Source organism: Brachionichthys hirsutus, chromosome 1 (genome assembly GCF_040956055.1).
Source record: "Brachionichthys hirsutus isolate HB-005 chromosome 1, CSIRO-AGI_Bhir_v1, whole genome shotgun sequence".
Lineage (NCBI taxonomy): Eukaryota > Metazoa > Chordata > Actinopteri > Lophiiformes > Brachionichthyidae > Brachionichthys > Brachionichthys hirsutus.
In genome coordinates, this window is record NC_090897.1 from 10,614,509 (window position 1) to 10,627,099 (window position 12,591).

Below are 12,591 nucleotides of genomic sequence, written 5' to 3' on the forward strand. Positions count from 1 at the left end.
ATTATATGTATTTCATAAAAAATGCATGGTTTATTTAATTTTATACAGAAATATGTTTAATATTATGGTGCAATATAAATATATAAATGTATTTAGCAAATTGCAAACCTAGAGTATAATAAAGGCACGGAACCCAGCCACTAGTGGTGCACATTGCAGTGTCGTCTTGGAGCTGGTTGTAAGTCCAGATAAATGGTGTAATTATTAGTCAGACCTCTTATGGTTAACAAACTTGCACTGACTCACAATGTATGGAACCCAACATTCATGAGAAATACATTTAAAGAAAAATGTTACACCTGAACCCAAACCAAGAAAGAAAAATAATTACCACTGATCAACTAGATTCTTATTTCACTTTTTATTCGCATTGATCATTTTCTCCAACCCAAAGACAAGAATACACAGCATAAATTGAAAATATCCCATTTAATAGTTTACAACTTCACATCTGTAATCATCTTTTCATACTTTCAGTCTGACATTCACACTCACCTCGAAGCCACGGAACTGGTATTCAGTTTAACATGTCAAACATGACAGGACAAAGTGAATCTCACCCCCCCCCCCCCCAATAAATCAGTTCTCATACTGTTTTATAGTCAGGCCAGGCTCGGGGGGAGGGGGGGGGGGGGTAAAAACGGGGCTGTTTGGTTTTGGGAATACAATGACAGTACTGTTTTGATTCATCTTGGAACGTGAACATAGTGGCAATTCAGATGTTTTTCGAAGCCCTTAACACATTGAATTCACCCAATAAAAAAAAAAAAGAAGAAATCAAGATTCCAATTTACGCAAATGACAGATTTCATCACCCTCTTAAAAACAATATAGTGAGCATTATATGAACAACTTCCTGTTGTACGCGTTAGTACAGACCTATGGTGGTGTGACATATTTTATGACTTGAACTTTTGATTGCATTTCAAAGAGTCTCAAGTGAGGAGTAGAAATGCTATTATTTATTTACAATGGTTTTCACATGCAGCTCAGAAGCCAAAAGGTGTCCAATCTAGAAAACAGACATCACACAGACACACACACACACACTATTACATTCTCTCAAGCATGATTACCGCGAACAGACTTACACTCTCTCACACACACACACACACACACACATCACTTCATAGGCTAATCACACCTTTGATAGATATTTGTTTCCTTTTCTTCCTTTCAGTTACAGTGTCCGAAGCACTTCTGCTGGGTTAATTTCTCTTTTGTACATTTAAAACTGCACGAATTACGGGATCAGTGGCAGAACTGATCCAACGTAATTAACAAGGGTACGCACCGGTTGAATGAGACAAACAGCAAAAACAAAAACATTCACAAGCAGATGAATGAAGCTTCCCATTCCATGACCTATTTTGCAGCGCTCTCCCCCACTGTTGCTCTTAGCTTGTAGCATAGCCTTGTCCAGGTTAGATTCGGGGCTGATATGGTAGCATTCCAGAAACACATTATTTTAGGGTCCTGCCAGCGGAAAAATAATTAATTGCATTGTTTCCTGAAATCTGGCCTTGTAACATTAAATTCATCATCATCATCATAATCAACTTGAGAGTGCAGATGAATAAATTAAGCCAAAAACGTCCTCTATTCAGACAAAGTGAGGGACACTGCATATCTGGAACCACTAAAACATTCCAAAAGCTCATGTTCCCAAAGATCTCATCTATTTTAAACTTAATGGGGGGCGGGGGGGCGTCTGGTAGTGGTCTTGCCCAGCTAAGATACGATGTGAATGCAACCTTGAGAGCAGGTGCACCAAGACCAGGGATAATAATTCACGCTTTTAAAGTCACCTCAAGAGTTGAAACAATGCAAGCTGTCGAGAGTGCAGAACACTCAACCACGCCAAGCCAGAAGGAAGACTTTTGTCTCGTCGGAGGAGGAGGTAGTGGACACACGAGGTGCTTGAGGGACAGGGAGCTGATGAAGCAAGGCGCCACTCTCGCTGCTGTCCAGCACTGTGCTCGGGATTCTCAACAGTAAAGATCATTCAAACAACATCTATCAACGGCTGGCCTCCCAACTGCAAACCCACCGAGCAACTATCCTCGCAAAATCCAGTCAAGATGACATCTGATCATAAAGTATAACTCGCATCCTTTAAAGAGTCTTTGTTTGTACATATATGCAGACAGTCATACTTCGTAGCTAATCTTCTTTAGTCTTCGTCAGGGTTTTTAATTCATATCATGAGCTAAGTATATACAATGTACAGGCAGCAGAACGAGTGATGATGCAGGGAAGTCTCTGCCGACTGATGTTGACTAGATCCATTCCAATCGATCTAGTGTGTGAATAATTGCAATTTTTAGAAAATGGTATTAAAAAAGAAAAAGATGAAAGATAGTACAAGTGACAAAATAGTAAGAACCCTCAATATGTACACGAAAAAAACCAATATAGCATTTGTCAACAGCAGAAAAAAATGTTTAACTGTAATAATTTCCTCCATATGCACATACCATCGCTCAAAAATATTTCCAAAGGTAATCGATTCTCTGATTCGGTCACACAAGTTGGAAGATAGTGAAGCACAGGGAAAGTACACCGCTTCATTGAACAGCTGATTTCAACACAGCATCGCAGCGTTGCCAAGTTGTTGTTGTTTTTTTGACATAAACAAACTCATCATTACTGCCGCTCACGCAGACGCTTCCCTTGATCTAAAATCATGACTGCACAACTCTGTAGATGGACTGCAACTATGCGTTAACATAACAGAGAACATCGTGAGGTATTAAGGTTACCGTCCCGGAAAGCATCGTCGGAATTCTGATTTGGAGAAACAAGAGCCGAGAATTACGAACAAACAGCACAAATCAAGTCCCAGCACCTCACCAGGCAATCAAAACACACACTTTATTTACTGATTAGGGGGTAATCGGAATTTCATTTTGTGAATGGGGGGGTATCTACTAGCTGCCATAATGTTTATTTAAGACCTATAGACAACAGTGTGGACATCCAGGTAGGTCATATTGATGGTTGACTGATTATTAACTCATTATGACACACAGAAGAGAGAACAAGTCAAACTTAATGAAATGAAGTGATATACCAATTCATATCTAACTGGCCAGTTTCCCCAAGACTGAGAACACGGTCAGCTCACAAGTAGGCTTATAAACGAAGCTCTTACAGAACTCAATAGTTCAGGGGCTTTTTTTTTAGCCAGTCAGAAAGGCACAATACTTCGATATCAGGCATAAATAATCGAGTCAAATCACCGCAGTAGAAAACATACTTTCACAAAAATAGTGCCAATTAGACGAGTATCCTCATCAAATTAGACAGCCATGAAAAAGAAGAATTTAAGGGAAAAAAGCATTCAGTGCATGTAACTACATTCATTACAAGCTTCATCTACATGTATGTGCGTGGTGACGAAGATCAACCAGGATAAACAAATCTGACACGCGTCTAAATTGCAAGCGAGACTGAACAGATGCAGAAAAGGTTCTAATGCAGATCTTCCACATAAACGAAATATTTTTAACATCAGATGGAATTTCAGTCCTGGATTATTTCCTTCTCTGTGAATGAATCTTCTCAAGATCAAGCAAAGTATAATTAACCATTTAATTTATTATACAAATATAAAACTAGAACTCCATATGTGATGATTTTTAGAAGGGTTGTAAGGGAAAGTCTGAGCAAAGCTTTTCTTTCTGCCCTAATAGGATTCACGGTTTAGGATAAAAAATCTGAATGCTAATTCAATCGTAAATATCAATGGAGAAAAGTGTTTGGACATTTTACCTTAAATATAATTTCAAACCAAACCATAGTTACTGCAATGCTCGTGGCGGACACGTTCTCTACAATGACTTAAAAGGCGGAGTACCACAGGGAGTGATGTGCACGTGTGCTTTCATGGGTGGTAACAGTGCTGGGTAGAGGGCGTATTTAGAAAAGACTGCGACACAAAGAGATCATGAAAACCAATTTAGAAAGAAAGGAGAAAGCTTGCTTGATTGATATGTTTCCCATCATTGTGGTGAAGTCAATTGCCGTTAGGATCTTCGGAACATTCTCGATGCTCTGCTACTTCCCATGCAACTCGAAAACAGCGGACTGCGCTGACGTCATGGGGGGGGGGGGTCCGTTGGAAGAGAGGAGGGAGGTGAAAGGAAAACTGTTTTCATAGTTCCCTTGGTGGGAAGCAGCTCATCACTGCCAGGATTGAGGGGGAAAGTTATTAACCTCAGCCAGGTCTTGAACAGGAGAGCCTTTTAGGGTATAGGTCAGCTTGACCCTCATTCGCAGCTGTTGCTGAAATATGACGAGGACAACCACGTTCACGCAAGAGAAAACCAATGATTACGTCTTAAAATTGTGACAAAACGTAGCCGTGAAGACAAATGTACCTTCTGTGGGTTGAGGACTCTGATGACCTGTGTGACAGTTCCCTGGTTGAGTGCTGGAACAACATTACTGCTAGGGGAAAGCAGCTGCAGCTGAAACGTCTGAGAAAGACAGGGGACAATGTCTTAAGAGGAAAATGTCACGACACTCACTGAGACAATGGATTCTTACAGGACTAGAAAAACGGGTGTGCTTCCAGTGACACGGAGCTCACTACAACCGATGGATGCCCAGTTCAAATGAATCAAACTAAAATAAGCTAATAATGTGATTGAAATAGTTGCCGTCGGTGAATAAATGTGCCTTAAATAGAGTTCATGTTGACTGGCCCCTTATGGCTGTCAGGCGTAATAATGATTTATTACACCCCCCCCCCCCCCCCCCAAGCCAAACACAGAAATGGGATGACACTTCTGGACATGTACTAAAGTGAGTTTATCGGTATCCATAGGATCAATACTAGAAGCCTGGAATGGAACTCTGAAGGCCAGTGAAGATCAAAGCAACTTCTTCAAATCAATTTGAAGTGTAGAGTGTTTTTCTTTTATGGTTTTTGATTTCCAGTGTTGTTTATACCAACACGAGCTGACGTAAATGTCAGGGCATAGCCACAACAGACGGGATGTTTTTATCAAACAGTGAGTAAGACCGGCAACAAATCACAATAAAATAGTCCCAACGCTCTGGAATAATCTTTACAGACCTGGTTAATACTGCTGGAAATGTGTGAAAGCAGCGTAGCCAACACATTGCTATTCTACCAGTGTTTCACATTGCCAACACCGAGCTGGGACCTTCAGGCTCTCTATAAATCATGTATATTGTACTGGCATGGCATGTTATTGAACCTGGAGTGCAATCTATAGGACCGTCACAATTTAGGCCGCTGAAAAATGGTGAGGATAAAATTATACAACGCCTGAGATTTGGCCTTTACGCCACTTGGGTAAGCGTCAGTCTGTGCATTTGCTTACCTTTGGTACTGCAGCCTGAAAAACAAAGTCTGTCATATCTGCCTCCATCGAGTTGGAAGCGTGGATGGTGATGACTGCGACGTTGGGATTGGGGTTTGCCCGCTCAAATGTGAAATCTATTTTTAGGCCATTCTTGTTGTATGCCGTCATTGGAGGAATAGCTGGAGGGATTCCGGAGTTGCAGACGTTAACATTTAAAAATTTTATTAAACAGTGTCATGACAGATCATCAAAAAGAAAAATAGAATGACCTATCAGTTTACAACAAGAGGACAAAGCCACCGACTGTGGAATCCGCAAATAAGCAACAAACTCTCACCTGCAGTTGCAATGTCATTAAACAAGGGTGGTGAGGAAAGACCATCCAGGAGGAAAGACGGTTGGGACGCGGGGACAGACGGAACCGAAGTAGGGACGGGCCCTCCTGGAAATGAGGAAGGAGTGACGTTCTAGATATTCTCTGCACTCTTTTGTTTAAATGAGAAGTCAAGGTACATTACAGCTAAGCTGAGGAATCAAAAGGAAGGGAAATCATCAAAAAACTGGGTCCCTGCTCTAATACAGGCAGCTCACCGGTTAGAGAGAGGTCACCCAGCAGATCCAGCAGCTCTCCTCCAGCTGAGGCAGGCTTGGTGGGCATCGTGGTCTGGATAACGGGACCCACATCATTACCCCCGAGCAGGTCTAATAAATCATTAGCCTAGGGGACAAGGACAACACGCACACATGAGAAAACAAACACACAGTATACATGTACACCATATTAAATAAAATAGCCTTTAATTCAGTCATTCAGCAAAAACATTACATTTCAGAGAATCAAAAAACATTAGCGCCGTATCAGTTAATCTACCGAATCGAACTGGCCTCACCTGGTTGGTCGGCTGTGTGAAGAGAGGTGGATGCTTTGGATCAACAACAGAGGGCTCCGTTTCCCCGTTTGTCTGCACAACCTCTGTGGGGCCATTCGTGGCACTTTTCTCCATTATGGGCATTCGCTCAAGGAGAGCTGGCCTATAATCAGGACGCAAACAGACAAAAGATCAATTAAACTCACCCCACTGGAGGATCCTCCTTGTATCGCAGCCAGTGCCATGTGATGCCAGTTTGATTTCTGGTAGAGTGTACTGCAGTTTTTACCTCATGTGGTCATATTTCTTGAAAAGCGCATTATACTCCACAGCCCTCTGCTGAAGCTCCACATCGATGCTACTGCCGTATATCGAAACCACCTTCTTGATGCGGCTAAAACAATTTCAAATGCTACAGGTTAGCCAACTCGAAAAGTAACATTGATTACTATAAATAAACCACCATCAATGTGGGAACAATATGTTTGCAGAGCTTTCAAAGTGCAGTGTTTGAGATCCAAACGCTCATTACGCACTGAACACTGCTGAAGCGAGTGGACAGCTTCATGATGGCCGTGAGGGAATAACCCCGGGTTACAGGTGTGGACAGGTTGGACACCAGTAGGCCCTCCAGGACATCCAAGACTTCATCCTCAGACACCTAAACGAGGTTTGTATACAGTGCAGTCAATCATGTGTGTGTATGTATACAATAATTGACAAGGATTCTTGCAGGTGTACCTGAATGGGTTCCTCCTCCTCACACTGTCCAGACAGCAGCAGGTCCCCGTACTCTCCGATGCACCAGGATGCTACCTGAACCAGAGGTTGCTACAGAACACAAAGAAGACATCTAAAAGGCAGTTTGAGCAATCAAAGCTAAGAATGTATGCAGGTGTCTGCTCCAATACACTAATCATGACCCACGCCAGAGCTGCTCTAACCTGTGAGATGTCATCCAGCAGTGCCTTGTAAAGTCTCTGTACTGTGTAGGCGTGCATCTCCACACTGTTGGTGATGAGCTGAATGAGGTTTGGAACAGAATCATCCCGCACATAACTTCCTGCCTGTAAGAATTAGCAGAAATAATACAGAGTAAAGAAAATGTGGGATTTGATCAGAGGCACTGGAGTGGTTTTAAAAAAATGTATACATACTGTTGTCAGGACTCTCATAATGGTGTCTATGTGCCATCTTTTTGAAGGGGCATACCTGTAATATAAAGAATGCATTAATTACTTGCAGGAAAGATTGGTGAATGTTCCTGAAATCCTATTCCCGGGCAGGAGATAAATGCTGTCAGATAATAAATGGCCTCAGCATTGTCCTTCAGACGATGGATCACTCATTTTATCATCACTCAGCATTCCAATGCTACCCATGGCCTGTCCACTATGGTACCAAATATGAACATAAAAGGAAGACTGTGTTCCTTTTCATAGGTTACTGCAAGTCAACCTCAAACGTGATCTAATTCATGCAGATAGTCAGTTCTAATTGGTTCCATCTGTTCCTGAAGTCCTTTCATGAAGGAACATGGAGCGATGAAAACATCATTCAAGTGTAACCGACATACTTCTCTGCAGCTAGAAAGACGCCCGATGCACAGTCTGCTTTGAATTCTGGGTCACAGGAATCCAGGAAGTACAGCAGCTCTTTCATCATCCCTCTGATGTTGTTGCCATTCACCAGGGCGAAGCTCAGTTCCATCGCGCGTCTACAAGTCAGTGAGGAGTAGATGTGGGTGAGAAACAGAAACGCTCCCCTTTAGGAGCTGTAAAGTTACAGTTCAAGTAATGTCACAATACAAATCACCTCTTGATCGACACATCCAGGTCCTTTAAACAATCCACAATGGTGCTCCGATGCCTTTGCACTGCATTGTGGTCCGTCTGTACCGTCTTTAGTAGAGATGTCAAAGCCACATATCTGGAAAAACAGCTTTTATTTATTGTTTGCTCAAAATATGTTATTTGGTATAAATGAATTTTGACTGAATATGCGCATGGCGGAGAGACGTAAAACAATAAATCACCGTATATTCTTGTCATTGTTCAGAAGGAATCGACCTAGTATGTTGATGGCCAAAACCTGTCAAATATCAGCCATTTAGGCAAGCAGAGACATTTCTAAATTCTATCCAAAGCGTTCCTTTATGTTAAATTAACTCACCCTCAGTCCACTTTCAGACTTGATGTCCATTATTGTCAGGACAGTCTCATACAGAATTGCATTGCCTACATTTTTACTCGTCTCTGTGTTTGTTGCAACCTGTAGATAAAAATACCGCGCATTTATCGAACCGGCATCCTCCAAGACGTTTTGGGCCAAAAGCAATATTGACATTTAATTCTAACCTGTGCAAGAATGTCGTTCATTGCTTCACTGGAGTCGTCGTCACTCTTGCCTAAAATTCGCAGTAGTCTCAATATCCGCACCTAGGGAAAGATGCAGGCCACGCCCGTCAGGTAAACTTATTCAGGAGGTAAAATCTCTTTCTCCAGTCCCCTGCTAACAAACTTTAGTTTACTTAAGCAAGGTGTGCCAAAAGTCTCTATACTAGGATTGGGACATTCTCAGCACCGTTTAGAAGCAACATATTTAAATCTTGAGGTTTACCTGCAGGAAAGGGTCACTTATGCCGGACACATCATGCTCAGGAGAGTATCCGGACATGATTAAGTTCTTCAGGATTCTCACCAACTGTGGAACGAGCTATGAAAAACAGAACAGAAAAGGAAAGGAAAAGGTGTCACAGCATTTTGCATGGAATTTTTTAGCATATTTCCTCTTTAACTTTGAAAGAAAAGAATTCACCACTGACAGGGGCAGTCAGCCAAACTCATAACAAGAGCAAAGAAATTGTGATTTGTTTTGGTTAGTGTGGTGAGTAATATTGTTGAAACTTATGATATCGGGGTCATATTTTTGATTTAATATAATCAAAAACTTGATCATGCAAAAATATTAAATTAGAACCTTTAGTTTTCAGAGGAAGACAATTCTTAACATGGCTACATTACGGTAAGCACTACAACACAGATTTACTTCAATTGTGGCAAGAAATAAATTATATTAAGACAGCAAATCTCATCAAAATAAAGGTTTACATTGTTTCCTTTTTGTTCTCTGAGCAGATTTTAAAAGGTAAACTTAAAGGAACACTCAAACATTTTCGGATAAAGTTTGTCGTCTTGTCCAACATTCAGATTTTAATCTATGTACATCCAGTACAGACGGCATATTTAGCTTGAAAACTGGCAGGAGGATAATTATAAGCACAGTTTGTGTTATGCTAGCAAAGGTGTCACATTATTCCATAACTGATGAATAATTTCAGTCAATTTCCAAGTACGATTATCAAACATTTGTTGATTCCAACTTCATAAATGTCAAAATTTGGTTTCCTTTTAATTTACAATGGTTGTAAATGGTTGCCTGGGAAAAGAAAGTGACTTGAGGATGCCGCTTTGAGATCGGGAAAACTGTGACAAGAATTTGTTTAAATACAAAATTAATTATTATAGAAATAATATGAAAGACATGGAACTCAAAATTGTAAGGGGAATATATATATATATATATATATATATATATCTATGGGAAAAAGTCTAACTTCACACTCTTACATCTCTACATGACATCTTAGTACTACATTTGCAAACTCTTGTTCAATACAATAAAACTCACCTCTCCATAATTAAATAGCCATAAAACACGTATAAATAATAAATAAGCTACTCTCCGACAGTCATACAGTTACGGTGGAAATCCGCCATTCCTAGTGACAACACCGCTAACCATCGTGTGAAACCACACCCACCCGACTGCTTTTAAATAGACAGCGATCAAGATGTCTAAGTGGCAAATAACGACAATAAAAACAATAGTGAAAAATGTAATTGACAAATGAACCAAAAAATATTTTCGGAAATATTAAAAACATTGACATTTCAAAGATCACTGAACAAATGAAAGAAATTAAAAGGATAATTAAAGCACAACATGACATTACTCAACACAAATGTGGTTACATCTGGGGTGACTGTGGGAAATGATTAGTATTTACTGCATGCACCAGCTATGAAATCAGAATGCACTCTTACCTTCTCATTCTAACACAATGCAGGAATTGTAACAGACAAATGACAGAAAAAATATGAGGTAGATGTTAGGGAGGGGAAACCATTGACTTTCAGAGATATTAAAATAATGTTTAGATCATGAGCATGATGAGTGGCGATTCTGGCACAGTTGGTTTTGTTTTTTTACACCTAGAGGAGAGAGCACGTGAAATACAAAGGAAAAGACAGCAGCAGGAGAGAGAGGACTGAAACATTAACTGAATGAAGAATAAAACCTGGAGCCTAATCCAAGCTTCAAAATATTTTTATCCAACATGCCTAAAACAAAATGCTTTAAGAGAAATAAAAAAATGCCATCTGCTAAAGACGATTGCAGATGACCCGAGTTACTTTCAGGTCATTCACATAAAGGGAATCCCTCTTTACCTTTCTGAAGTGGGCCAGCATGTCAGGGCTTCTTTCACACATCTCAGTGAGTAGAACAACTGATGTATGGAGAACTCCTGGAAAAAACAGAGTAATGATCAGTTGTTTTGAATTCATATGAGTTTTTATACAGTTGATTAGTTTTGATTAGTATGCTCCAAAATGATGCGGCGCTATGGCAACGTTTTTGCCAGAGGGCCCCTGGAAGCATGTGCTGAGAAACGTGACTTTCACACATTACGAAACTTAAACACCAGTACTGGCTTTGCTCAGTAAGACATCACCCTATTACCGCCATTTACTGCAGAGAATATCAGGTAACAAACTCAAAGGCTAAAGACTTCCGACTCTTATCTGATTAGAAAATGTTTGAAAGAACTCATCTCAGTGACAACAGTGGTGGGGAAATCTAACACCACGCAACAAATAAATGCAATACTTTATAGAAGTTTAAAAAGGAAAAAGGAAACCAAAGAAAGGGCAAGGCTGTCCAGCAAAGCACTGAGTATTAAGGAAAATAAGACAGTATGTCTAATTCCCCTCAAGTCATCAACAGCATCCTGACAAACTGCTCCCACGCTTACCGTGGTTCTTCTCGCTCAGCAGGTTTTTTGTGGCTGGAAGGAACATTTCCATAAGTTCTGGAACCTTCCTAATAACATGAACTGCGCACAATGCTGCCTGTCAACACAAGAAAGACACTCACTGCAGAAACAGTCCAACCTTGGCTTTGAGTGTTCAGAAGGCATGCATTTAATGTCAGAACTGAACCATGAAGTTTTGATCCTTCTAGTGTTCATACAAAGATGAAAACAATAGCGCTTACTTTTTTCCTCAAGTAGGAATTTGATGTTTTCAGCAGCTTCTCTACCTCCCCAGCCAGGTCACGACACATTTCTGATGAACCCATGCAGCCCAAAGTGCACAAGGCCAGGCCCTGGACATACTGTGTGCTGTGATTCAAATCACTGGGACGGGGAGAGAGAGCCGAGTAAGTCACAGAGGCATGAATCCCTAACATACCAATAAGATCTTGGGAGACAGTTCTAGCAGCAGGTGAAGTGGATCAAAGGGTTACAAAAATGTAAAACTAATCATGAAGTTCATCTTTTATCAAGGACAGAGGACATAATTAAAGCAAAAATATCAAACATATTCACTAAGGCACTTACTTCTTTATGCAATTTGTCATTAGTAGGTGGACATCTTGTCTCTCGTCCAACAGCAGCATCGCTCCCAAATAACCTATTCTTTTGTCTGTGAACTTCTGGGAGGCAATCAATTTCAGGCACTCAAGCTGAAAAACAAGGCATTATGTAACGTAACCACTCAGTGGTTTGAGCTTTGGAAAATAAAAAATACAAATAAAACTATCACTGGTCCTCAGACATCCAATAAGCTTATATTAATTTTTCCAGCCCAAAACATACCTGACCAAAGTGTGCCGGGTAACCCAGCATGTGCATATAAAGTAGCTTTGCCACATTTCTGCAACGGTACGTGTTGTCCTCCTCTCTAAAGGACGAGCGGATAGCAGCACACTCTTTCTGGATCATCTCTCGCTCCTCTGCCTGGGTCCGTGCTGTCCGGATAGTCCGGATCAGCTCCCGCAGTCTGATCGGAGCTGGCATTCTCTGGAAAACATGGGAAAACAAACAGGTCGGGTCCCATTGCTTCAGGGTTTCACCAGACAAAAAGAAACGTCGACCTCCCAATGAAGATGAGGTGAAGTGACCTCACTGTGTACCTTGCATTCATTAATTAGACAACTTCACGGCAACTTGTAGCCATTTATTTCATGAATATGTTAGTTGGCAAGTTAAGAAGCTTGATTGTTGATCAGCTGTACTCAAATTTAAGTAGTATTTTTAGAAA

At 40.8% G+C, this 12,591-nt stretch overlaps 1 protein-coding gene across 1 annotated transcript; it reads right to left on the reverse strand.

The window, feature by feature from the left end:
* Nucleotides 1–4,110: 4,110 nt before the first annotated feature.
* Nucleotides 4,111–12,347, reverse strand: ap1g1 (adaptor related protein complex 1 subunit gamma 1). The gene is made up of 21 exons (XM_068747976.1): nt 12,147–12,347; nt 11,889–12,013; nt 11,543–11,684; nt 11,301–11,397; nt 10,717–10,793; nt 8,825–8,920; nt 8,563–8,643; nt 8,378–8,476; nt 8,241–8,296; nt 8,021–8,134; nt 7,782–7,922; nt 7,363–7,417; nt 7,150–7,272; nt 6,947–7,036; nt 6,742–6,866; nt 6,495–6,599; nt 6,227–6,368; nt 5,928–6,054; nt 5,355–5,515; nt 4,383–4,481; nt 4,111–4,287 (listed from the first exon to the last, which is right to left on the reverse strand). The coding sequence occupies exons 1-21, from the start codon at nt 12,345–12,347 to the stop codon at nt 4,186–4,188; spliced, it is 2,358 nt and encodes a 785-aa protein (XP_068604077.1). The 3' UTR covers nt 4,111–4,185.
* Between the last annotated feature and the right edge of the window lie 244 nt (nt 12,348–12,591).

What these genes read in the sequence shown, in the direction of transcription:
- ap1g1 (XM_068747976.1), bottom strand. Translation starts at nt 12,347, where the DNA reads ATGCCAGCTCCGATCAGACTGCGGGAGCTGATCCGGACTATCCGGACA. An exon ending in AGTCTGAAAGTGGACTGAGG is followed by an intron (nt 8,297 to 8,377) that starts GTGAGTTAATTT and finishes GATATTTGACAG; the next exon opens with GTTTTGGCCATCAACATACT. An exon ending in GGGTGACCTCTCTCTAACCG is followed by an intron (nt 5,516 to 5,927) that starts GTGAGCTGCCTG and finishes GAATCCCTCCAG; the next exon opens with CTATTCCTCCAATGACGGCA.